This window comes from Symsagittifera roscoffensis, chromosome 7 (genome assembly GCF_963678635.1).
Source record: "Symsagittifera roscoffensis chromosome 7, txSymRosc1.1, whole genome shotgun sequence".
NCBI lineage: Eukaryota > Metazoa > Xenacoelomorpha > Acoela > Convolutidae > Symsagittifera > Symsagittifera roscoffensis.
This window is the reverse complement of record NC_087068.1, coordinates 887912-910132: the sequence shown is the minus strand read 5'-3', so window position 1 is coordinate 910132 and position 22221 is coordinate 887912. Positions and strand designations below refer to the sequence as shown.

Here is a 22221-nt window from a genome sequence, read left to right as displayed (position 1 = left end):
ATTTTAGACGTTGTCTGTCAACTTAGTTAAGATGAAAATAGACCATATTTCAATGGCTAATTTCTATTTTACTCAGACTTTTTCTGGCGCGCATATTCCGATAGTTTAAAGGTGATTTTAAAATTCCAAATCCTGGTTTTCTAAGAAATGTCTGGCTACATATTGGGTTAGATTGGTTTTCTTCAGAATATCACTTCCAAGTCTCTTTTACTTATGAACAACAATTTTTCATCTTATTTTCGCTTCACAACCGGCTAAATAATTTCACCCGTTTCTGCATTTTTAAACGATGTTCTGCAAATTTTGTTTGGATATCAGATTCAACTACTCCTTGGTCATTTTTAAACAAAAAGAAAAAGGAAACTTGTTCATTTGGTGCGGGGGTTTAGCCGTAAGCCTTACACTGCGAGATTTAACTTGACACTGGTTTTTAATCAAGAATTTCATTTTAATTCGGAGAGATCGCCCGGCTAATCTTTCCCCTCATTTTAGTTAAATCCCGACAAAGAGTGATTAACAAAAAGAAAGTAAAATTAAAATGTAATTCTAGTCCTGGCAATTTGTTCATTTCCAATTCTACCCAACCAACTGCAAAAAACTTATTGTATAATAACTAAAAAGGACTTTTTGATAATCAAGTCTATTAACAATCTTATCTGTATTTTGATGAGCTGCCGCATTAAAATAAACTTCTTTCTAAGTCACATGAAAGTTGTCACTAACTTTGAGTTATTTTACCTTTGAGATATTTGAGGCATATAAAATTTGAATAATTATTTCATTGTCGAGTATTTAAACGAGTATAAACTTCGGACTTATGTTAATAACGACATTGTATTTGAATTAAAGGTGCATTTGTCAAAATCTGACGCTACATTTCGCCCGACCATCATCCATAATTGGAGTTTAAAGCAGCTTTTAAAAACTTGCTCAATTTTTGTAAGCTAATATTTTAAAAAATATCTTAATAATTTTTCAAAAGTATAGATTATATAGCACGAGGGAATGTAATTGCTTTTTCTTAATCAAATTTCAAACTAGACAATCGTTTTCTTTTCCTCTGAATGGCATTGACGATTAATTGGAAACATTTAGGAAAAATTAAATTTGAGAAAAATGTAATAGTTGGGCTGAAAGGATGAAAGTAATCAAACGGTTGGGTACTGACGTATCAAAAGACTAACAATTGGTGCGAATTAATTTATACTTTCAAAATCAACCCTTGGGAAATCTTAATTGAAATGCGGGCAAGAACACTATCTAATTTCATATTGCAATGGCGACCCATAGTCCTGCTAATTACATGAACAAAGTGCCCAACTTAACTCGCCTTACTTTACCTAACTTTAATTTCAGAAGCTCAACAAAGATACGCATCAAGCAAAATGAAAAAGAATGCCCAATTAATTTTCTCCAAATGACAGCTTACTTTGCAATTTTGCCCAAAACAATCGTCGCTGCTAAGTATAGAGAGGCTCGACCTCATTTGAGCTACAAATTGAGCAAACTATTTCGGAAGGATTAAAAGCTCAAAACCAGGCCATGGTATAATGCTTACGTGAAAGCAAGCGAATTAGAAGCGACGGAGAATTAGAAGCAGACGCCAGTTTCTCAAACAGAAGTGTGAAACCAAACCAATGTTAACAAACTTCCTGCGCTGAGATTAGGGTTGGTTGGTCAAAATTTGTGTCGGTAAATAGCACCAAAAAGCTGCACAGGAAACGTAATAATGAATGATGCAGCTTCATACTGGTGACAAGAATTTTTGGGTATAAACTAGGGGCGGATCTAGGATTTTCTCGAGGGGGTGGGGCGACTTTCTGCGCCGCAGGCAAAATTTTGAAAAACAGGCCAAAAAAGGCGTTTTTAAGCACTTTTTAGAAATTTTTGACCAAAAAAATTGCGTTTTTTTGGCGCGCGCTCCCGCCTTAAAGTAAGTATTTACTGGCGCCGAAGGCGCCTTTAGATAATTTTTAGGGTCCGTCACCAAATATGGATATCTCAAAATAGTACAAAGGGGGACCCTTTGGGTCGGCAGGGGGTCGAATCCCTAAAGGAAAAACGCGTCGCTCCCACCCCCCCCCCCTAAATCCGCCCCTGGTTTAAACCTGAACTCACATCAACTTAACACTCGCTGTGAAGAGTCCATAGAACTAAAGCTCTTAATTTTAAATTTATAAACAAGACAAACTCAAGCCCGCATCCAGTTTCAAGCGTTAATAATCGAATCTAGTATGATTTTAGTACCAGTCTTACAAAATTGAGAAAAAAACGATTTTAATAAATTAATAATCGATTAAAATCTCTCTTTTTGAAATCAAGTAGAATCAATTATAATCGATTATTTCAATCCAAACTTCTAATTTATTTGTTTTACAGAAAAAATCCATTTTAATTGAATAAAATTGTTTTTAATCCCTTTTGTTTGCCCATTTCGTCTTCAAACTTTGACCTGAATGCTTATATTTTATGTTTTTCTTAGACGCTGGTTTATGTAAAAATGGGAAAGTTGTTTTAGCAGTTTTCAAATCAATTCAAAGGTATAACGTTTTTCTCTTTTCTTCTTGATTCTAGTTCTTTCATGATGCACATTTTAAGTTTTTTTGACCACAAAAGATCAGCACACTGCTTAGTTTCATGATTTATATAGAAAAGTTATAGTTCACCTACCGCGGGATTCTTTCAAGTAGCATGAAGGTCTCTCTGTGAAACTTTTCTTTTGTGGTAAAAATTTGTGTTCAGATGAACCAAAGATTGACAAGTCATCTCGTTTTTAGAGATTTTTGAACAAAAAGTGAATAATAATCTATTATTATAGAATATAATTGATTAAAATAGTTTATAAGAGATAAAAAGAGAACACAAGAGATTATCAGAGATTTTCGAAAAAATTATAATCAATTATAATTGATTGTAATTTGTTTAATGTCACAAAAAAATTTATCCTTATAATGGATTATAAATTGCTTAAATATCTAAATTTGGCGCTTATATTCAATTAAAATTTTGATAAAAACAAAAATTTAATTGTAATATAATCGATTAATTTCTCTTTTTACTGAGCGCGAAAAGCAATTTCAGAAAATCAAAACGTGATTTTTAAGAAATTTTTTCAAAGACTGAGATTGCTAATACGAAATGCTCCATGAACTTCAAAAAACTTTGTACAGAAGTAAAGTCAAGCTTTCGCTTCACTTCCGACATTGAATAAACATATCAAAGCAAGTTGACTATCTGTTTTGGATCGGCGCAAGGCAAAAAAACTTATTATGCAGACTTTATTGAGATTGTTGTTAACAATAAGTTTCTTACAATTTAGTTGGTTTTTATAGATGCCATCAGTGGGAAAAGTACACATAGAAACAAATATGTCTTTAGGGATACATTTTTTTTTCACGTGTTCCCAGTTTTGGTAACTTTTTACCGTGAATACATTCGACATCTATAGCGTCGCATTCACGAATAGGTTTGAATAATATTATGAGAATCTATCACTGTTGACCAATTGCGACATTTGGCTAAGCTCAACAGATAATAAAGAGACAGAAATAAATATAGAATCAGATCTGAAACAGCTTAAAACTCTTTGACAGATTGAGTAAATTCATATATTTAATCTCTCCAAGTTACATACTAAGAGTTTTAACTTTGACGATTTCTCAGATAATCACATCCTCCCTCCTTTATCAGAAGATCTTTCGGTATAGGATCTCCGTAGTGTTTCGTTGGCTTCCGGAATCTTGAAAACCTTTTGGGTTCGTCACAGACCGGTTCAGATTGATTGTCTGCAGTTGGTGAAGGTTGTTCTTTGTTTACAGGTTGCACTGGAGTTTGATCATTCACAGTTTCACTCGTTCATCTGTGGTATTGGTCTCTTGACTGCATCTCAAAGTCTGGTTGTCGCTTACTAGAACTATCCGTTTTGATTGATTGGGTTGGATCCACGATGTGTTGGTTCCAAGTCGAATGATGAAAGTTGCTGGCTGTGCTTCCGTGTCTTTGTTCGGCTTGAAAAGAATTTTTCACATACGTCAAAGTCTATTATGTTGAAAAGTCTGATTTTTTAGACCAAGGAAAAGCACCGCTGGCGTTTTTAATTTTGCTTTAGAAGTGTTTCTATGCGTCATAATACTTGTTGCAGAAACGCAAAGTAAATGACCGATACACTTTTACCCATGCCTTCATGGCGTGTTTCACTGTCTGGACTGCACTTTCTGCTGTCCATTTGCTTTTTTGTGGTTGATTGGTGATTCAGTTTTTGGATTTCCTTGAGACTTTCACCATCTTTCGAAGTCATTGCTTAAAAAACTGTTTCGAAGTAAATGTTCTGTCATTGCTCGGGAATGCTTCGATCCAGCCACTTCCTGCATCATTACCAAGCAAAAAATTTTCTTGCTCTTCGATGTGAGCCCAGTCCCTGTAGGTTTGTTCCCATAGGTCTGCTTCTGGCTAATTGGAAACTGTTTTTCCAAGCGATGGTTTTTTCTGACAGATCTCACATCTTGGACAAGTTGTTCTACGTCTTTTGACATGCCAGGCCACAAAGCAACCATTCTCAAAGCCTTTTCTTTTGTCTGTCTTCCTGGATGCGTCTTGTGGGTATCGTCCATTATTTGACTTCTGAATTTCAGCGGTATGAAAAGTACAACGCCCCCTGTTGTTGATTTCTTCTCGTATGGTCAATGTTTCAGGTTCCTTCTTGAAGTGGGATTCAGCTTCTGAACATTGTCTCCAATCACCGCTTTGTATTCGTTTGGAAACATCTTGAAACGTTCGAATCGATTGGAGGTCGCTTTCGATGTCGATCAGTTTGGATGTCTGCGTGTCTTTGAAGAAGATGTTGATCTGAAAGAAATAGATTTTCTCCTCTTCTGGTGTCTCGTCATCGAAACGCAGTCTGCTTAGAGCGACCGCAAGTGAGATCTGCTCTCCTGACACATATTTTGACTTGTAGTCAATCATATCAGCGCAATAGCCCATCTGGTTATTCTAACTGATCCTGTCTTTGGTATCTCTCCGTCTGGCGCGAAGAGGTACTGCAAGGGTTTGTGATCTGTTTATAGAGTTAACTTGCGCGCCAGTAGCATTGTTTCAGTCGTGTGGTCACAAACACGATTGCCAATGCCTCTCGTTTTTTGTTTGTTTAGTTACGCTCGGCTGATGATAGCTTCCTTAAAACGTAGATAGATCACTGGATGTCTTTCTTGTGAGAGAACCCGCCGAATGCCTGCTCTGAAGCATCTGTGGTCGCAGTCACTTCTCTGTCCAGGGAGTAGGATTGCAGAACTGGTTTTGAGCAGATTTCTTGTTTGATACTCCAAAAGCACTTTTCGTGTAGGTCTGTCTGCTCGAAGTCTTGAATTCGTAATTCATTGAGTGGGATCATCTTGTTGGCAAAGTTCGGAGTCATTAGTCCGTAGCAGTTTGCCAGTCCGTATAATGAGTCACTTTCTTTGTGGTTCGCGGGTATCTTGGTGCTCCGAACCTTTTCAACAAGCCTATCATCAGACTTGATTCCATCAGCTGAAACTGAATAGCCTAAAAAAGAAACAGTTGTGAGTGATTTCTGGTCTGAGTTGCTCTCATTGATAGTGAAATTGTTTTCTCTAAGTCATCCAAGGTCTGCCGTCATATGCTTTTAGTTTTGATCGCGTGATGTTCCGTAGACAAACAGGTCGTCTTGGAAAAGAGTCACGCCTTTGGTTCCTTTGACTGTGTTCTCTATGCAGTTTTGAAAGATCTAAGAAGACTTCTTCAACCCTTGAGGTAGTAGACACATCTTAAAAGTCATTGTTGGGTGTTGATTGTGCACACTTCGCTTGCATCATCATCAAGTTCAATTTGATGGTAAGCGTCTGAAAGGTCAATTTTTCCAAAGAAATCGGATCCATGCAAGTTGTGGAAACTTGTCTCCATGTTGGATAACGGGTAGCCTTCGTCCATTACTTTGCCATTGAGGTGAACTTTGCAGTCGGCTTAAAGTCTGAATTCACCATTTTTCGTTCTCTGTCATACGACTGGTTATGCATTGGTGAATCATCCTCGCTAAGCTGGCCCGAGAATTCACTGCCTGACCATGTCCTGTTGCTTTGCTTTTACTGCCTCTTGAATCGGCAACGGAACTTTTCGTGCTTTGCACAAAAATTGTTGGGCTACAGGCTTCAGTTTCACTTAGGCCTTGTAACCTTTAACTGTCGGCAATGTCCCTGAAATCCCATGTAATTGAGTAATGGGTTGGTAAGAGGTCGTGTCTAAGGAGTCTGAAATCCTTATTTGATCGCACAACTGCCACGGCAAGCTTCGAGAAAATTCGATCATTCCATGTCGGGTCACAGAATGCTGCTGTTCCTTTAAAGTAGAGTTTCTGTTAATCGTACGCTCCTAGAGTCTGAGCAGTTCCATCTAGTGTAGGTCTTCCAAGCTTCTATCAGATGATCGACGATATCACTGTTTTATCAGCACATGTGTCCACCTGCATTTTCACCTCAGTGCCATCAATGACGACATTTTCCCATGCCGATGAGACCGGATGCCAAAAAAATTCCTACTTAAGTGCCGTTCTCGAAGCTTTCTAGTTCCCCGTTTGAAATATAATCCCCACCAGCATGATGGCCTACTCGCTTATTAAATCTACTGTTGCCTGTTTTGGACACTATTGTGGACACCACTGCTGTGGATCGGTGCAAGGTGGAAGATTTGTTTTGAAGATTTTATTGAGATAGATTTTGTAGTTGTTACCCGTGGAAAAAAAAACATAAAAACAAGATATGTCTTTTGGGGATAAATATCTTTTTTGTTCACGTGTTCCCATTTTGCGTAAATTTCTAACAAAAATACATTCGACCTAAACAGCATAGCATTCAAGAATAGGGTTGATTAATATAAAGAGAATCTATTATTTTTGACTCATTGTGACAGTTGGCTAAGCTGAACTGATAATATAGAGGCAGCAATAATTATAGGATCAGTTCTGAACCAACTTAATACGCTTCAACAGATTGGGTAAGTTCGTACATTTATTCTCTTCATCTTTCATACTAAGAGTTTTAATTTTGAGAGTTTCTCAGATCATCACACTATCAAAGCAAGTTGTCTCAGAATTGACAATATCTTAGACATTTGTAAAAGAACTTGATGGAAAAAAATTCTAGACACTTTTTATTTTCAAAATAAAGCTAATCATCTAAAAAACTGAATAAATAGGATTTTCTTCATTTTTCTGTAATTACAATCAAACTGATTTTGTAACAATTTCAAGCTTCTTTTTGCTGCTGGCACATTTTTCGAATAAATTTTTTAAAATTATTTTACCAAGTAAACTTGCGATGAACTCAAGATAGCCACAGACTTTTCAAAAAATTAATATACCCAAAATATGAGTTTTATGTATTGTTATTCAACATTTGAATTACTAAGAAACAATTAATGTCACCACTGTGAACTTTGAAAAGCAGGAGTTTATGTGCTTGGCAGATTTTTTGAGTTAGATACCTCACCTGAGTTAGATAGATAGAAATTCGTTTTTCATGTCCGTGGATTTAAAGTATTTCGAATGGTTTTTGATCTCAAAATGGACCTTTGCTTGTTTCCATCATTTGCTTGTCCAAAAGCGCAATTTGCGATCTGTTTTGTAAATGTTTATTTATAAAACCGCCATAACAAAATTTGAGCACTTATAGGTTTATAGATACTTTATCGATAAGAAAAGTCCATGAAGGTAAAAACTGATTTTCGATTACGTTTTGATGAAAGACCAAAACATATTCTTTTAAATTTTGAATTTAACAGAAAGAAGAAACTTTTTGAAGAAAACCGTCTAATATAAATCAGTGAGAACCCTGAAAAACATTATACAAATTGCGTTATACAAAGACGCTTGGTAAAAGACTAAAGAATTGAAGAATCTAATGTACACTCGGCTAAATAGCAAAATCGCCTTAGACAGCATTACTTTGAACTTATAGAGGCTCACAACTGTACGCTAATATAACTTAATGACCCAGTTGAGTGCTTACTAAACTAAGCTGAACGAATCGGGACAATCAAAAACTTGACAAGTTCAGGTTTTAAAATCATGATAGATACATTTTGATAAACCGCAAATTAGATCTTTATATTTGTGTAGCAGCATCCTCGACCATCGCAGGCCCCTACCTAGCACTAATAAGGTCCTGCAAACAATTGGTCCACTATTAAGCAACAATTTCCAACCTTTAAGTATGCTTTGATTTTTTAAAGTAATATAATAAAAACATCGGGAGATGGGTTAATTAAAAATAATTTGGTTTAGAGGTTAAAACAATTTTGATTTCTGCATAACTTAGTAAAAAATACTATAGGACTATAGAATTGGTAGCATCAGAGGAAGTGTTCAGTTCAGACCTTGGAAAAAGAGTACTAAAGTAAAGGTCAGGATTTGTAGGGACGATCATAACCTCAACTATAATTAAAACGCAAAAAAAAACAAAGAGAGATCGATAAACAGCCTAGCTTTAGTAAGAACGGTTGTTTAATGATTGAAGAGATTAATCGGTTCTCAATTATTCGAGAACAAAATCTGCTATTGTTTGAAGTGGTTGGTCTCAGAGTAGTCTCAGAGTTGGAGAACGAGGAATTATGAAGTTAGAGAGGTCAGTTAAAGTACCTCAAAGGAATGGTGATCCGTAGAGACACTATTATTTTTAGCAGGACGAACTGATTAGTTCCGTGGAATTACTCTGTGTAATTGGTTTAATTGGGATTCTGTAGAGAAAGAGAACAATATAGTTAAGTTAACTGGAACTTAGACAAATTGTGCTGATAAACTGCCGTCCGTTTCCTTTGATTAGGTTGTTAGATTATAATATGGCCACTTAGAGCCTCGAGTGTTTGGACTTATTTCATCTGAGTTCAATTACCATTAGAAAACCCTGCCATCGTTTCAAGCGGACGAAACAGTTCCAAGATCAGTACAAAAAAAGGGGCAAGTAACGGAACACAGCACAGGATAATTGTTACCAATTTAAACTTAAATCTTTCGGGATTGAGGATAGTATTGAATTTGGGTCGCTCTGCCGATTTCATTGCCCAATGGACCACTTTCAGGTGCAGTTTTTTTAGAATGTGTGAACGGACCTATAGAAGCAATTTCGTTATTCTACACTAAAAAGGCTTGTTATATGGTATTAGTCTGAAACAAGACTGCTCCTATATCAGGGCAAAACCTCGAAAAATTCGACTGCTTCTCAAATCTAAAAAAACGTGAAGAGTTAAAAACGAAGAGAGGTATTTAGCGTCTCGTATTTTAATAATGAAAAAACTGACGACTTTAATTCAATCCCCTAAAAAACACGTTGACTCTTCCAAACTGGATCGATTTATGTATCATTTTTCGACAGAAATCCGTATGTTTCGATCATTTCGATTTTGAGTCTGCTTTGATTTGACACAGTTCAGATATTTTTCATTTTTGTTGGACCCAGTTCAGATATTTTTTTTTCGACTAAAATTTGATTTGTTTTGACTTTCTCAACTCTCTGGAACAACGTTTTTTCAAAATTCTTTTTTTTTCCGACCCCTCATATACATATATTTAGAATTTCTCGACTTTCATGGCAGAAAAAAAAGAGCCAAATTGTTCTTTGATCCATATCAGATTCGTTTCAACTGGTGTGATTTACAATGGCATTGGTATTGATTAACTCAACTCTCTAAACCACAAACTTGCTCAGACAAAACTCTTAGCCTAAATATGTACAATTACTGACACAATTAAATGGAAAAATAAAATAATTAGTTTATATAACCTAACAAAGTGTGCTAAAACATTACACGGGAGAATAATAGACTAGGAGAGAAGACTGTAGAAATTGAGATTCTAAGGTACACAAGGCTAAATTGCAATTTCGGCTTGGATAGCATTACCTTGGACTTATAGAGGTTTAGAACTGTACGCTGCGATAGTTTAATGGCCCAGTTAAATGATTATCAGTCCAATGTGAACGAATCAGGACAATCAAAAACTTGACAAGTTCAGATTTCAAAGTCATGATCGATACCTTTTGATAAAACGCAAATCAGGTCTTTATATACGTGTAGCAATATCCTGGACCATCGCAGGCCCCTAACTAGCACTAATAAGGTCCTGCAAAAAGTTGGTACACTAAGAGGGAACAAATTTCTTCTTTTAAGTTGAGATAATTTTCTACTTTCTCGATCATAAACTGTTTTTGTCGACTTCCTCAAATGACTCGAATAACAATTTTTTGAAATTTTTCTTGACCCCACATTGATATGTTTAGACATTCTCGGACAAAATTGGTAATTTTTCATGTATTGCAATGTACGTGTAGCAAGATATCATAGAGCCCCACATGCCTCTACTTGGCACTGATAAGGTCCTTTAAAAAGTTGGTTCACTAAGAGGCAATAAATTCCCGAAATATCAGAAAATTCACCAAACCCCAATGTAATAAGTTAGGCTACAAGCAGATGAACGTTATCACGACAACCTGAATTCGAATATGAAAAACTTTGATGTCATCGTCCTCCAGAACCCAAATAGTGAGCGTACAAGAAGTAACCGATGTCAACTTCCTTCTTACATGTGTTAACATTAGCCTACATGTGTTAACATTAGGTATAAAAAGTTTCCGCGTCGCCGGTCAAAATAATGAAAAAACCCTAAGTTTAAGGCCGACCATCTTTACGGCTCTTTTAAGAAACACATGCAACCTTAGAAGACCTGCAGATGGCAACTTCCAATTTCACCTGCGCTTTTTTTTCAAATTTTGTCAATTTTGCATATCAGCTGCTCCGATTGCGTTTCTTCTTGCTGAAAAAAACGTCTGAACAAACACATCAGCAGAAAATTGACTTCGGTCAACTTTATTTGCTGAATACATTTGAAACATCTTATGTACCAATTTAAAAATCCAACTTGGTTCTTTCTACTTACTACGCCCAAATTTTTTAATACAATTGAATTATGTAATGTACCAGGTTAAAATGCCAGCTTGGTTTTTTTAACAACTTCCGCCACGTATTCAATGAAGAATTGCAGAGAAAAACAATGATTGCAATGATCGCTTTGGTTAATACATAGTTGATTACTTTTTTCTTAGCCGATTTCTGTTAAGGCCAAACTTTGAGCAGATGCAGATGTGAAGACAGTCAATTGTTTTGAAGCTATTATCCGTTTTTTTTCAAGTCTGGGTAAAACTCTGCAGCTGATTCGAAAAATCAAATGGTTTTCAAAACCTGCCATAATTTTTGGCCCATTTTGTTTGTTTAGAAATCATCTTACTGTTTGCCTTCAAATTCATCTGTTGTGAGCAAAATTGTTTTGCTCAGTTTCTAGTTTAATCTCAATTAAAATGTTTAAATTAAAAATTTCTAAAATTTAGGGTGTGGTAGATCTATGTTAAGACAGTGCTGGACCTATGTTTTGAGTTTTTCGACCAACAAGGTTATGTTTCGACTGTGCTTGACCTATGTTTCGGCTTTCTCGACTATCAAATAACATGATCAAAATGTTAAAAAATTATGATATATGATTTTTGATAAGATGCTCGAATTGAAAATGAACTATAAAAATGAGTAAATCTGGAAATTCCACCATAAAAAATCAGTTTTTCATAAATTGATTCTTCCCATTTAGCTTTTATTTTCTTTAAAAATCTGGACCTTGCTGATCCACGGTTAATAATTATGCGGTAAATAAATCTCCTCAAATGACTGTTGTTGATTGCAAGTTTCTGACAAAGGTCTCCTCCGAGTAGTTTTTTTTGCTCAGTTTCGAATGTAAAGTTAAGTGAAGTCTTCTAAAAACAAATCTTTTGAAAAAAAAGGATGCTTCAACTGTGCTCGACTTATGTCTCGGTTTTCTCGATCGTAATCGGGTATGATTTGACTATGTGCTTGACTTAAATCTGCTTCACGACCGCTGAGTTTCTGTCCAAAAACTGCACCCTCTAGTCTTTCAAAGTCAAAACGTGAGTCGAGAATGTCGACTCGGGAAATGGGACGAAGTTGCAACTTCCCAATTCCCAAGACTTTACAAAAACTGATTACAAGTGAAAGTTTGTTGAACCTTGAGCGTAAGCTATAACTTTCAGATCCTACAAAAATTACTGAGCAAAAAAGTCGAAATTTGACCAAATAAAAAAAATTTGGAACACTTGTAGTCCTTGGACATGTTCATCGTTCAAAAAAGCACAATAAGAATGCAAGAAGGTAGGCCAAATCACAATGACGAGAGAAGAAAGTAGGCGATGTATATTTTTTTAAAGTCATGTCAAATTACTTTGAAAATGCACGCTCAGCTCATCACAAGGAAATTTTTGAATTCTACTGATCAGTTATTGATTGATCCCACCACAGTAGTGAAAAAGAACTAGCAAGTATGCTTTGTGGAAAAACGGCTTATGATTGAGTGTTTTACTTGGTTTTTTGTGTGAAATTTGTTATGTTCAAATCGACCAAAAAAAATGGGGAGGAATTTTGCATTCGGGTTTGTTTTAGTTTTTTTCCCACGCAAAATCAGGTACCACAAATAATCATCGGAGTGGGTTGAGTGATATATCGTATTAGAACCCTTTCGTCTCATAAAATTTGTCTCATAAAGGATACTTTTATATTCTAGGGCTAGTAAATTGACGCGGAGATTTCGATTATATGAACCGAGGTGATTATTGATTCAAAAGATCTTGTTTAACTAGTTGTTGTCCTAAAAAAATAATGCGGTCTGATAATGCTCGCTCAATGCAAGTGTAATTATCTACAATCACAATCAAGGGTTTTTCATGCCATTTGACTCATGTCGGTAGACATCATGTTTTGACTTTCCAGCAAATGAATATGAAAAAAAAGAAGATTAAAAAACAAGTGCAAAGAAGAAACACATTAAACGGACCTAAAACATAGTCAACAGACAGTTGGAAAATCGTCATCAACGCAAGGAAAGAGAAAAAAAAAACTGAAATTTCTTTGAAAAAAGTTCTACGTTCGAAACTTAAACAGCAATTGCACGTCTTTAAAGTTCTTTGAATTTTAGAAATAAATTACGTTTGTCAATAACGCAAAGAAAGAGAAAAAGACTGATTTTTTTTTTGAAAAAAGTTCAATTTTTGAAACTCAAACTGAAATGGTACGTCTTTAAAGCTCTTACAATTTTAAACTGAATCAATAGGTAAAAATTTTTATTCTGCTAGAAAATCTAGAAGTTACGTTTCACTATCAAAATTAACGAAAAATCAATTTTCAGCGTGAAAATTTTTTTAGGAATTTAGGGCTAAGATCTATTCACGAGAATTCATTACGTTCAAGACTCTTTGAAAACAAAACAAAATTCAATCTTGTACGCTTGAATAATTTTTCATTGACTGCTTGAGACTGGAGCCTATTTCTGCTAAGAGCGTATCAAATTGAGGTCTTAGTTTAGGAATCGAGATATTGATTCGTTTTGTTTGACTTGTACCTTGCTGTTGATATTAAAAGCATATCTTTGTTGGTGGATTTTTCATTTCGTTAAATAAGTTATTAGATTTTAAATTGTTGTTCCGAATTCGGAGATATTGTGATTTGGGGCATCTCTGTATTCAAGACTTATTTTTTAAACGTTTTTGACGGAATTTGCATAACATCTGCAAATAATTTAAAAAAATTCAAATATTTCAGATATATACAACTTTTCCTCTTGATCATTTTTTGTGAAGGAATGAGCATTGATAAATTGCTAATTTGTGACAATTAATTCGCAATTTTCACCAGCTGCCAGTTTGCCATTAAGCGTAGCGTTTCCGATGATAAAATAAGTCTTAGCTGAATTGAGAATTAAGTCTTAAAAACTGTCAACACCTCTCAATCTGGTTTTTGAAAATCTGATAATTCATTTTCTTCAAATACTTTAAAATGAAGTCGGAATGTTGATGATTTTGTCTTGAAAAGAGCAGTCTGATTGCTTCAAATTTTGAAGCAGAGGCGAAGCTGCGCTTCGCAAACACTAGCGAGAACAAAAGCTGCTCTATTAAATAGGTAGAAATAAGCCTCGAATTAGTAAAAAGCGCTAAAACGTTGGCTAATAAAAAGAAAGAGTAGGATGAAAATGCTTGGCGTCGTTTTTTATTCAGTCACTTTCGACTTTTAAACACAAACGAAGCTGTGCGTTGGAAGCACCAGCGAGAAAAAGACAAAAAAGCAGCTCTTCAAAATGAAATAAGAAAAAGTAGAAATAAGCTTCGACTGGTAAACATTTTAGGTGTATCTTTCAAACCTGTAACCTCGATGTTTAAGGGCCACGCCTTTCCCTCTCAGTCACAGATGCTTACCGATCGGCAAACACTAGCCTCAAATAAGGCAGAGAAAATATGCTACAAAATTTTTAAGGCTACAGATCGTGCTCATAAGAAAAGTGCCCCCACAAATGAACACATTTTTAGTGTAGCTAGGTTGAAAAGTGCACTCATAAGAATAAACTACGCTCGCTACTGTAATTTAGTGTTTGGGAGAGTAATTTTGTTTTTCAAATTATCGATAAGAGGTTGTCTGTGGCACATGAAAAAAATCCATGTGATTAATGTTTCGTTATGCCATGGTGGTTTAAAAATTGGTAATTTGGAACAACTAACGAACTATACTTTCCGTTATATCACAAGTAAGCTACAAACTATTCCGCTCTAAATTGAACACAGAGGCGAAACTGCGCTTCGCAAACACTAAAAAAGCAGCTTTATAAAATGAAAAAAAAAAATAGAATCAACCTCGAATTAGTAAATTTTTGATACGTATCGGATTCAAACCTGCGACCTCGAGATTAAGAGTCTCTCGTAAAGTCCGCTCGGGCACAAATCCTTAACAACCGACAACAACTAGTCACGAATAAAGCAGCTACATAAGCTTTTAAATTGCCAATTCAATGCAGCAAAAGTGGCACCAAATACAAATGGACAAAACTTGGCATGTAATCTTTCGGAATATAACAAACTGAAGGCATCCAAGCTATCTTTGGAGCTAATAACTTCCAAAGCTTAAGGCCCAGTTATCTATAAAGTAAGCATTTCAATATTGTGAGATACATCATTCTGATATTCGAAGCAAATAGCTTTTTTTCGGTTCATACGAACAAGGAGATATGCATCAATTGTGTGAACTTATTACTAATCGAATACCGGAGCACATGCTATCAAAAAGCTCTAAATAAGCATCAAAAAGGGCACCAATATAAGCAACTAAGTTTGAAAAAAAATAGTCGTATATCACTACCCTAATTTTATCAACTTTCGATCATTTTATCAACAAAAAACGTTCTTTTTTACCTTAATGTCCAGTTGGAACATCCACCCTGTTATATGAGGAACCTTGTTTCACTTTGTATTCAGTCGACAATTTTTTGAGATGATAATTGTGGTTCATTTTTTCCAACTTGCTTAGGAACCGGCTATCCTTACGTCGTCCTTATAGTTGAGTTTAAGAAGAAAAAGAGCAGGACAAATGAATTCACCTGAAAACCTCATCACGTTTACAATCAAGCTGAAAAGCCACGCGCATAATGATTAAAAAGATAAAAAGATAGTTGTTCTCCTTTCATTTACTCTTCATTATTCCTTCCATTCCGACATTCAAACATTCGCTTCCTGTCATTCCTGGTGTTTTAAATGACATAACAACACAGCCAATCTGCCGGATGAGTCCATTCTGAAACAATGTTAATTTCGCTTGAATTTTACGCAATGGCTAACAACCAAAAGATCATCATCAACATTATTTGAATTAAAAGTTGCAGAATTCAACAAGGATATTCGATCTAAAAACGATTCCATCCATTGATTCACTGCAAACCTCGTAATTTAACATGTGCCACAACAATGCATCTTATAATGACTTATAAAACATTCAATCAAAAACAAAATAAAATTATTCAATTAAAGCATAATTTATTCATTTTCGTGTTATTATTGACGATTCTAAAAATTGATTTTATCAGTTAGCCCTTATAGACCAATAAAAGTTGTATTTTTCGGTTTTTCTGCACTTGGACCATTCTGCTTATTGCTCCGCCTCCAGATCGGCCGTATTAATTTTGTACGACTCAAGATTTCACATTTTGATATTGTCCAAAGTTAATAGGTTTTCAATATTTTCTTTTCCCAAAAACTATTCGATATGAATTAAGGGACAGTCGGAACATTCAGGGCTTTACCCTGCTTTATGAGCAGTCTTGTTCAATGTTTTAAGTAAGTTCCCGTAATAATTGTAGCGCCTGTTTTTATTGCGTATGAGAGCATCAGCAGCTATTTTGACCTTTTAGGTACCAATTGGTTGTCTCCAGGTCTTGCTTTCATAACACTTCGAAGAAGTCTTGGCTGTGTCTGGTGTTCATGGTCTTGTTCACATCCAACAGCTGCCTCTGAGTCAGGGGAAAATCTCTCCTCTCAAAACTCGAAAACTCCTCCTCTTCCTCCCTTCTGTTGTCCTTATCTCCTCCTCCTCCTCTTCTCGCAGCAGAGCTGAATGTTCCGAGCACGACTGCAGAGGAAGACGAAGGTTGATCAGCGTTGTTCGCTTTGCTCTGCTGCAGACCAGCTATCTTCACCCTTTCTTCTTGTTCGTACCTGAATAAGGCAAAGGGAACAGTTAACATGTTCAAATCAGAGTTCTCACCATCGAGCGGATGATTCAAACATTTAAACTAGTGCAAAAGGTAAAGTTCTCCAGCAGACAATGTGGGAATAATTCAATGACAAAAAAATCTACGGTATTGTTAGAGAAGCAACACTTAAATTGTGCGATCCATTTCAAATCATTTTAGAGAGCCCACTTAAAGAAGAACACTGTTTTTCAGACATGCACACAATCACCAACTACGACAAAGAGAAGTTTCGGATCTACTTAACAATTAACCCCTCTTTTAAGAAAGGGGGGGGGGGCAATTGTTAAGTAGAATAATATAACGCATTTTCGACCAATCAGATTGAAGCAAAAATAGAAGTCTCAATAGAAAGCTCTAGCGCTAATTTACTGCTTTTATTAATAGGGGTGGCAATTCTTAAGCAGATCCGAAGTTTCTGATGTTCAAGAAATTAAGTAAAGAATGCAGGATCGAAATTCACTTCGAAATACATGAACCGCTTGAGACCAGGGACTAGATCAAGACAGAAGATAAGCACAAGGCCTAGATAGTCTAGACCACGGTATAGGAGTACTACTTCCAGATATGAGTTAGTGTCAAAATTTTCACTATCATACCCAGATCAGTGTCGCGGGCATCAATTATGAGACCTAAATTAAGTTTGAAGACGAGCCATACTAACAATAGCATTGCTGAGAGCAAGAAAAGGCCCAAACTCAAGACGATGCTGCAGTCTGGAATGTGGTAGCTATTAAAATTTGAAGCATTGAATTATTACCTGGAATGCATCTGAGCGTAGTGTGGAGCACTCATGTCTTCTAGCCCCGCCATTTTCTGAGGCAGGGGTTCAAACCACTTAGTCCTCCACTGCGGAGTCTCGATCGTCTTGTACATCACCGGTTCGAAAAGAGGAAGCGAGTTCGACAAAGGAATCACAATTTCTTCTCGTGCATCCGAGGAGTCGCAGTTCACTGATCCCGTTTGTCCCGAGGTCTTCTTTGCCGATGACATCGAAGGTGTCTCTGAGCTCGAGCACGTCGATTGTTTGCTTAATTGTGACGTCGCAATTGCCGCGACAACTTTTCTTTCTGAATTGCCTGACTCAATACTTGTCCCGGATCCTTTTCGTTCTTTGACTCTTTCCTTATCTTTTTGCTTGAACTGCTTCTTATTTTGCTGTTGTTGTAATTTTTGTACCTTGGAAGGCGAAGGGTTCCAAGTCCTGGCTCCACTGGCTTCGTTTTCTGAGCTGGAATCGGATTCTGAGCCAGATGAGGATGATGACTCACTTAGGTCTGGCATGTAGGGCCTGTCTTTTTCATTCTCACTCAATCCCCATTCGGCTGCTGCTGTCACTTGGCTAAACGACAAAATTATTTTTTATTTCTCTCTGAAAATTAATTCTGCATAGATTGAACTTGAAATTGTTATTATGATGAGTGATAGAAACTGTTGAATGAGATATTACCGATCAGATATTCTTTTGTTTACAGGCTTCGAGAAGAGAAAGATCGAAGTCTCTGTATGACTGTATGATCGATCTTTTACACAAACCAACAATATACAAAAGTCAACTTTAAATTAAAGGCAGCTATCAAATCAGTATTTTGTCGACGGCCAACTTGAATTTACTATTTGGAACACAGGCGAAGTAGCGCTTTGCACTACTGACAATGAATTACAAACAAAAACCATCAGCGGATCAGAAAACAAAATGAAACAATCCAGCAGCGTAAAAACCCTCTCCCAAAATTAAACAATCCATCTCGCAAGAGCTCGCAAGTCAAAAAAAATTAAGAAACAAAGAAGCTAAAAAAACCAACGAATCTCGAAAAATGTCAAGGAAATTTAGAAAAAAGGTTTGATTGAACGAAGAAAAAAAAACTAGCTTTTTGAAATTGAAAAATCTTTTATGGTTCACATTTTTTCGAATAAAATATCCCAAAGAGAAAACTGGGTGAATAGTTTTTTTTTGTTCCACTGAGAAAACTACAAACTGAGCTTGATATTTAAATCATTTACGCCGTTACTCACCAATTCCACTTTACGATTTAGAAAGCGCAATTCTTCTTGCTTTTCGCTCGCAAAAGATGGCACGTGTATTTATTAAGAAATAAAGAAGCTCAAAAACCAACAAATTCCAAAAAAGAATCAAGGAAAAAACGTTAAATTTCTCGAAAAAAAAGTAATAGCTCTTTGAATTGAAAAATATTTCATGACTCACACTTTTTCGGATAAAATATCCCAAAAATAGAAAACTGGGCGAATATTTTTTTTAAATTCCACTGAGAAAACTACAAACTGAGCTACTCATTTAAATCATTTACACCGTTACTCACCGTTTTCACTTTACGAATTAGAAAGCGCAATTCTTCTTGCTTTTCGCTCGCAAAAGCTCGCACGTGTATTTATTAAGAAATAAAGAAGCTCAAAAACCAACAAATTCCAAAAAAGAATCAACGAAAAAAACGTTTAATTTCTCGAAAAAAAAAGCTCTTTGAATTGAAAAATCTTTCATGATTCATACTTTTTCGGATAAAATATCCCAAAAATAGAAAACTGGGCGAATAGTTTTTTTATTCCACTGAGAAAACTACAAACTGAGCTACTCATTTAAATCATTTACACCGTTACTCACCGTTTCCACTTTACGAATTAGAAAGCGCAATTCTTTTTGCTTTTCGCTCGCAAAAGATGGCACGTGTATTTATTAAGAAATAAAGAAGCTCAAAAACCAACAAATTCCAAAAAAGAATCAAGGAAAAAACGTTTAATTTCTCGAAAAAAAAGTAATAGCTCTTTGAATTGAAAAATCTTTCATGACTCACACTTTTTCGGATAAAATATCCCAAAAATAGAAAACTGGGCGAATAGTTTTTTTATTCCACTGAGAAAACTACAAACTGAGCTACTCATTTAAATCATTTACACCGTTACTCACCGTTTCCACTTTACGAATTAGAAAGCGCAATTCTTTTTGCTTTTCGCTCGCAAAAGATGGCACGTGTATTTATTAAGAAATAAAGAAGCTCAAAAACCAACAAATTCCAAAAAAGAATCAAGGAAAAAACGTTTAATTTCTCGAAAAAAAAGTAATAGCTCTTTGAATTGAAAAATCTTTCATGACTCACACTTTTTCGGATAAAATATCCCAAAAATAGAAAACTGGGCGAATATTTTTTTTAAATTCCACTGAGAAAACTACAAACTGAGCTACTCATTTAATTCATTTACACCGTTACTCACCGTTTTCACTTTACGAATAAGAAAGCGCAATTCTTCTTGCTTTTCGCTCGCAAAAGCTCGCACGTGTATTTATTAAGAAATAAAGAAGCTCAAAAACCAACAAATTCCAAAAAAGAATCAAGGAAAAAACGTTTAATTTCTCGAAAAAAAAGTAATAGCTCTTTGAATTGAAAAATCTTTCATGACTCACACTTTTTCGGATAAAATATCCCAAAAATAGAAAACTGGGCGAATATTTTTTTAAATTCCACTGAGAAAACTACAAACTGAGCTACTCATTTAAATCATTTACACCGTTACTCACCGTTTCCACTTTACGAATTAGAAAGCGCAATTCTTTTTACTTTTCGCTCGCAAAAGATGGCACGTGTATTTATTAAGAAATAAAGAAGCTCAAAAACCAACAAATTCCAAAAAAGAATCAAGGAAAAAACGTTTAATTTCTCGAAAAAAAAGTAATAGCTCTTTGAATTGAAAAATCTTTCATGACTCACACTTTTTCGGATAAAATATCCCAAAAATAGAAAACTGGGCGAATATTTTTTTTAAATTCCACTGAGAAAACTACAAACTGAGCTACTCATTTAAATCATTTACACCGTTACTCACCGTTTTCACTTTACGAATTAGAAAGCGCAATTCTTCTTGCTTTTCGCTCGCAAAAGCTCGCACGTGTATTTATTAAGAAATAAAGAAGCTCAAAAACCAACAAATTCCAAAAAAGAATCAACGAAAAAAACGTTTAATTTCTCGAAAAAAAAATAGCTCTTTGAATTGAAAAATCTTTCATGATTCATACTTTTTCGGATAAAATATCCCAAAAATAGAAAACTGGGCGAATAGTTTTTTTATTCCACTGAGAAAACTGCAAACTGAGCTACTCATTTAAATCATTTACACCGTTACTCACCGTTTCCACTTTACGAATTAGAAAGCGCAATTCTTTTTGCTTTTCGCTCGCAAAAGATGGCACGTGTATTTATTAAGAAATAAAGAAGCTCAAAAACCAATAAATTCCAAAAAAGAATCAAGGAAAAAATGTTTAATTTCTCGAAAAAAAAGTAATAGCTCTTTGAATTGAAAAATCTTTCATGACTCACACTTTTTCGGATAAAATATCCCAAAAATAGAAAACTGGGCGAATATTTTTTTTAAATTCCACTGAGAAAACTACAAACTGAGCTACTCATTTAATTCATTTACACCGTTACTCACCGTTTTCACTTTACGAATAAGAAAGCGCAATTCTTCTTGCTTTTCGCTCGCAAAAGCTCGCACGTGTATTTATTAAGAAATAAAGAAGCTCAAAAACCAACAAATTCCAAAAAAGAATCAAGGAAAAAACGTTTAATTTCTCGAAAAAAAGTAATAGCTCTTTGAATTGAAAAATCTTTCATGACTCACACTTTTTCGGATAAAATATCCCAAAAATAGAAAACTGGGCGAATATATTTTTTTAATTCCACTGAGAAAACTACAAACTGAGCTACTCATTTAAATCATTTACACCGTTACTCACCGTTTTCACTTTACGAATTAGAAAGCGCAATTCTTCTTGCTTTTCGCTCGCACGTGTATTTATTAAGAAATAAAGAAGCTCAAAAACCAACAAATTCCAAAAAAGAATCAACGAAAAAAACGTTTAATTTCTCGAAAAAAAAATAGCTCTTTGAATTGAAAAATCTTTCATGATTCATACTTTTTCGGATAAAATATCCCAAAAATAGAAAACTGGGCGAATAGTTTTTTTATTCCACTGAGAAAACTACAAACTGAGCTACTCATTTAAACCATTTACACCGTTACTCACCGTTTCCACTTTACGAATTAGAAAGCGCAATTCTTTTTGCTTTTCGCTCGCAAAAGATGGCACGTGTTTTTATTAAGAAATAAAGAAGCTCAAAAACCAACAAATTCCAAAAAAGAATCAAGGAAAAAACGTTTAATTTCTCGAAAAAAAAGTAATAGTTCTTTGAATTGAAAAATCTTTCATGACTCACACTTTTTCGGATAAAATATCCCAAAAATAGAAAACTGGGCGAATATTTTTTTTTTAATTCCACTGAGAAAACTACAAACTGAGCTACTCATTTAAATCATTTACACCGTTACTCACCGTTTTCACTTTACGAATAAGAAAGCGCAATTCTTCTTGCTTTTCGCTCGCAAAAGCTCGCACGTGTATTTATTAAGAAATAAAGAAGCTCAAAAACCAACAAATTCCAAAAAAGAATCAAGGAAAAAACGTTTAATTTCTCGAAAAAAAAGTAATAGCTCTTTGAATTGAAAAATCTTTCATGACTCACACTTTTTCGGATAAAATATCCCAAAAATAGAAAACTGGGCGAATATTTTTTTTTAATTCCACT

General features: G+C 35.1%; 1 protein-coding gene across 1 annotated transcript in view; it reads right to left on the bottom strand.

Annotated features, from left to right (window-relative positions):
• Positions 1-15455: 15455 nt before the first annotated feature.
• The window catches only part of LOC134851663 (uncharacterized), a gene marked incomplete at its 5' end in the record, with an annotated part of 30229 nt that continues 23463 nt past the window's right edge, over positions 15456-22221 (bottom strand). Inside the window, 3 exon segments of the mRNA XM_063867845.1 lie at positions 15456-15672; positions 16279-16589; positions 17385-17966. Of these exon segments, the coding sequence (XP_063723915.1) occupies positions 16316-16589; positions 17385-17966 (856 nt within the window).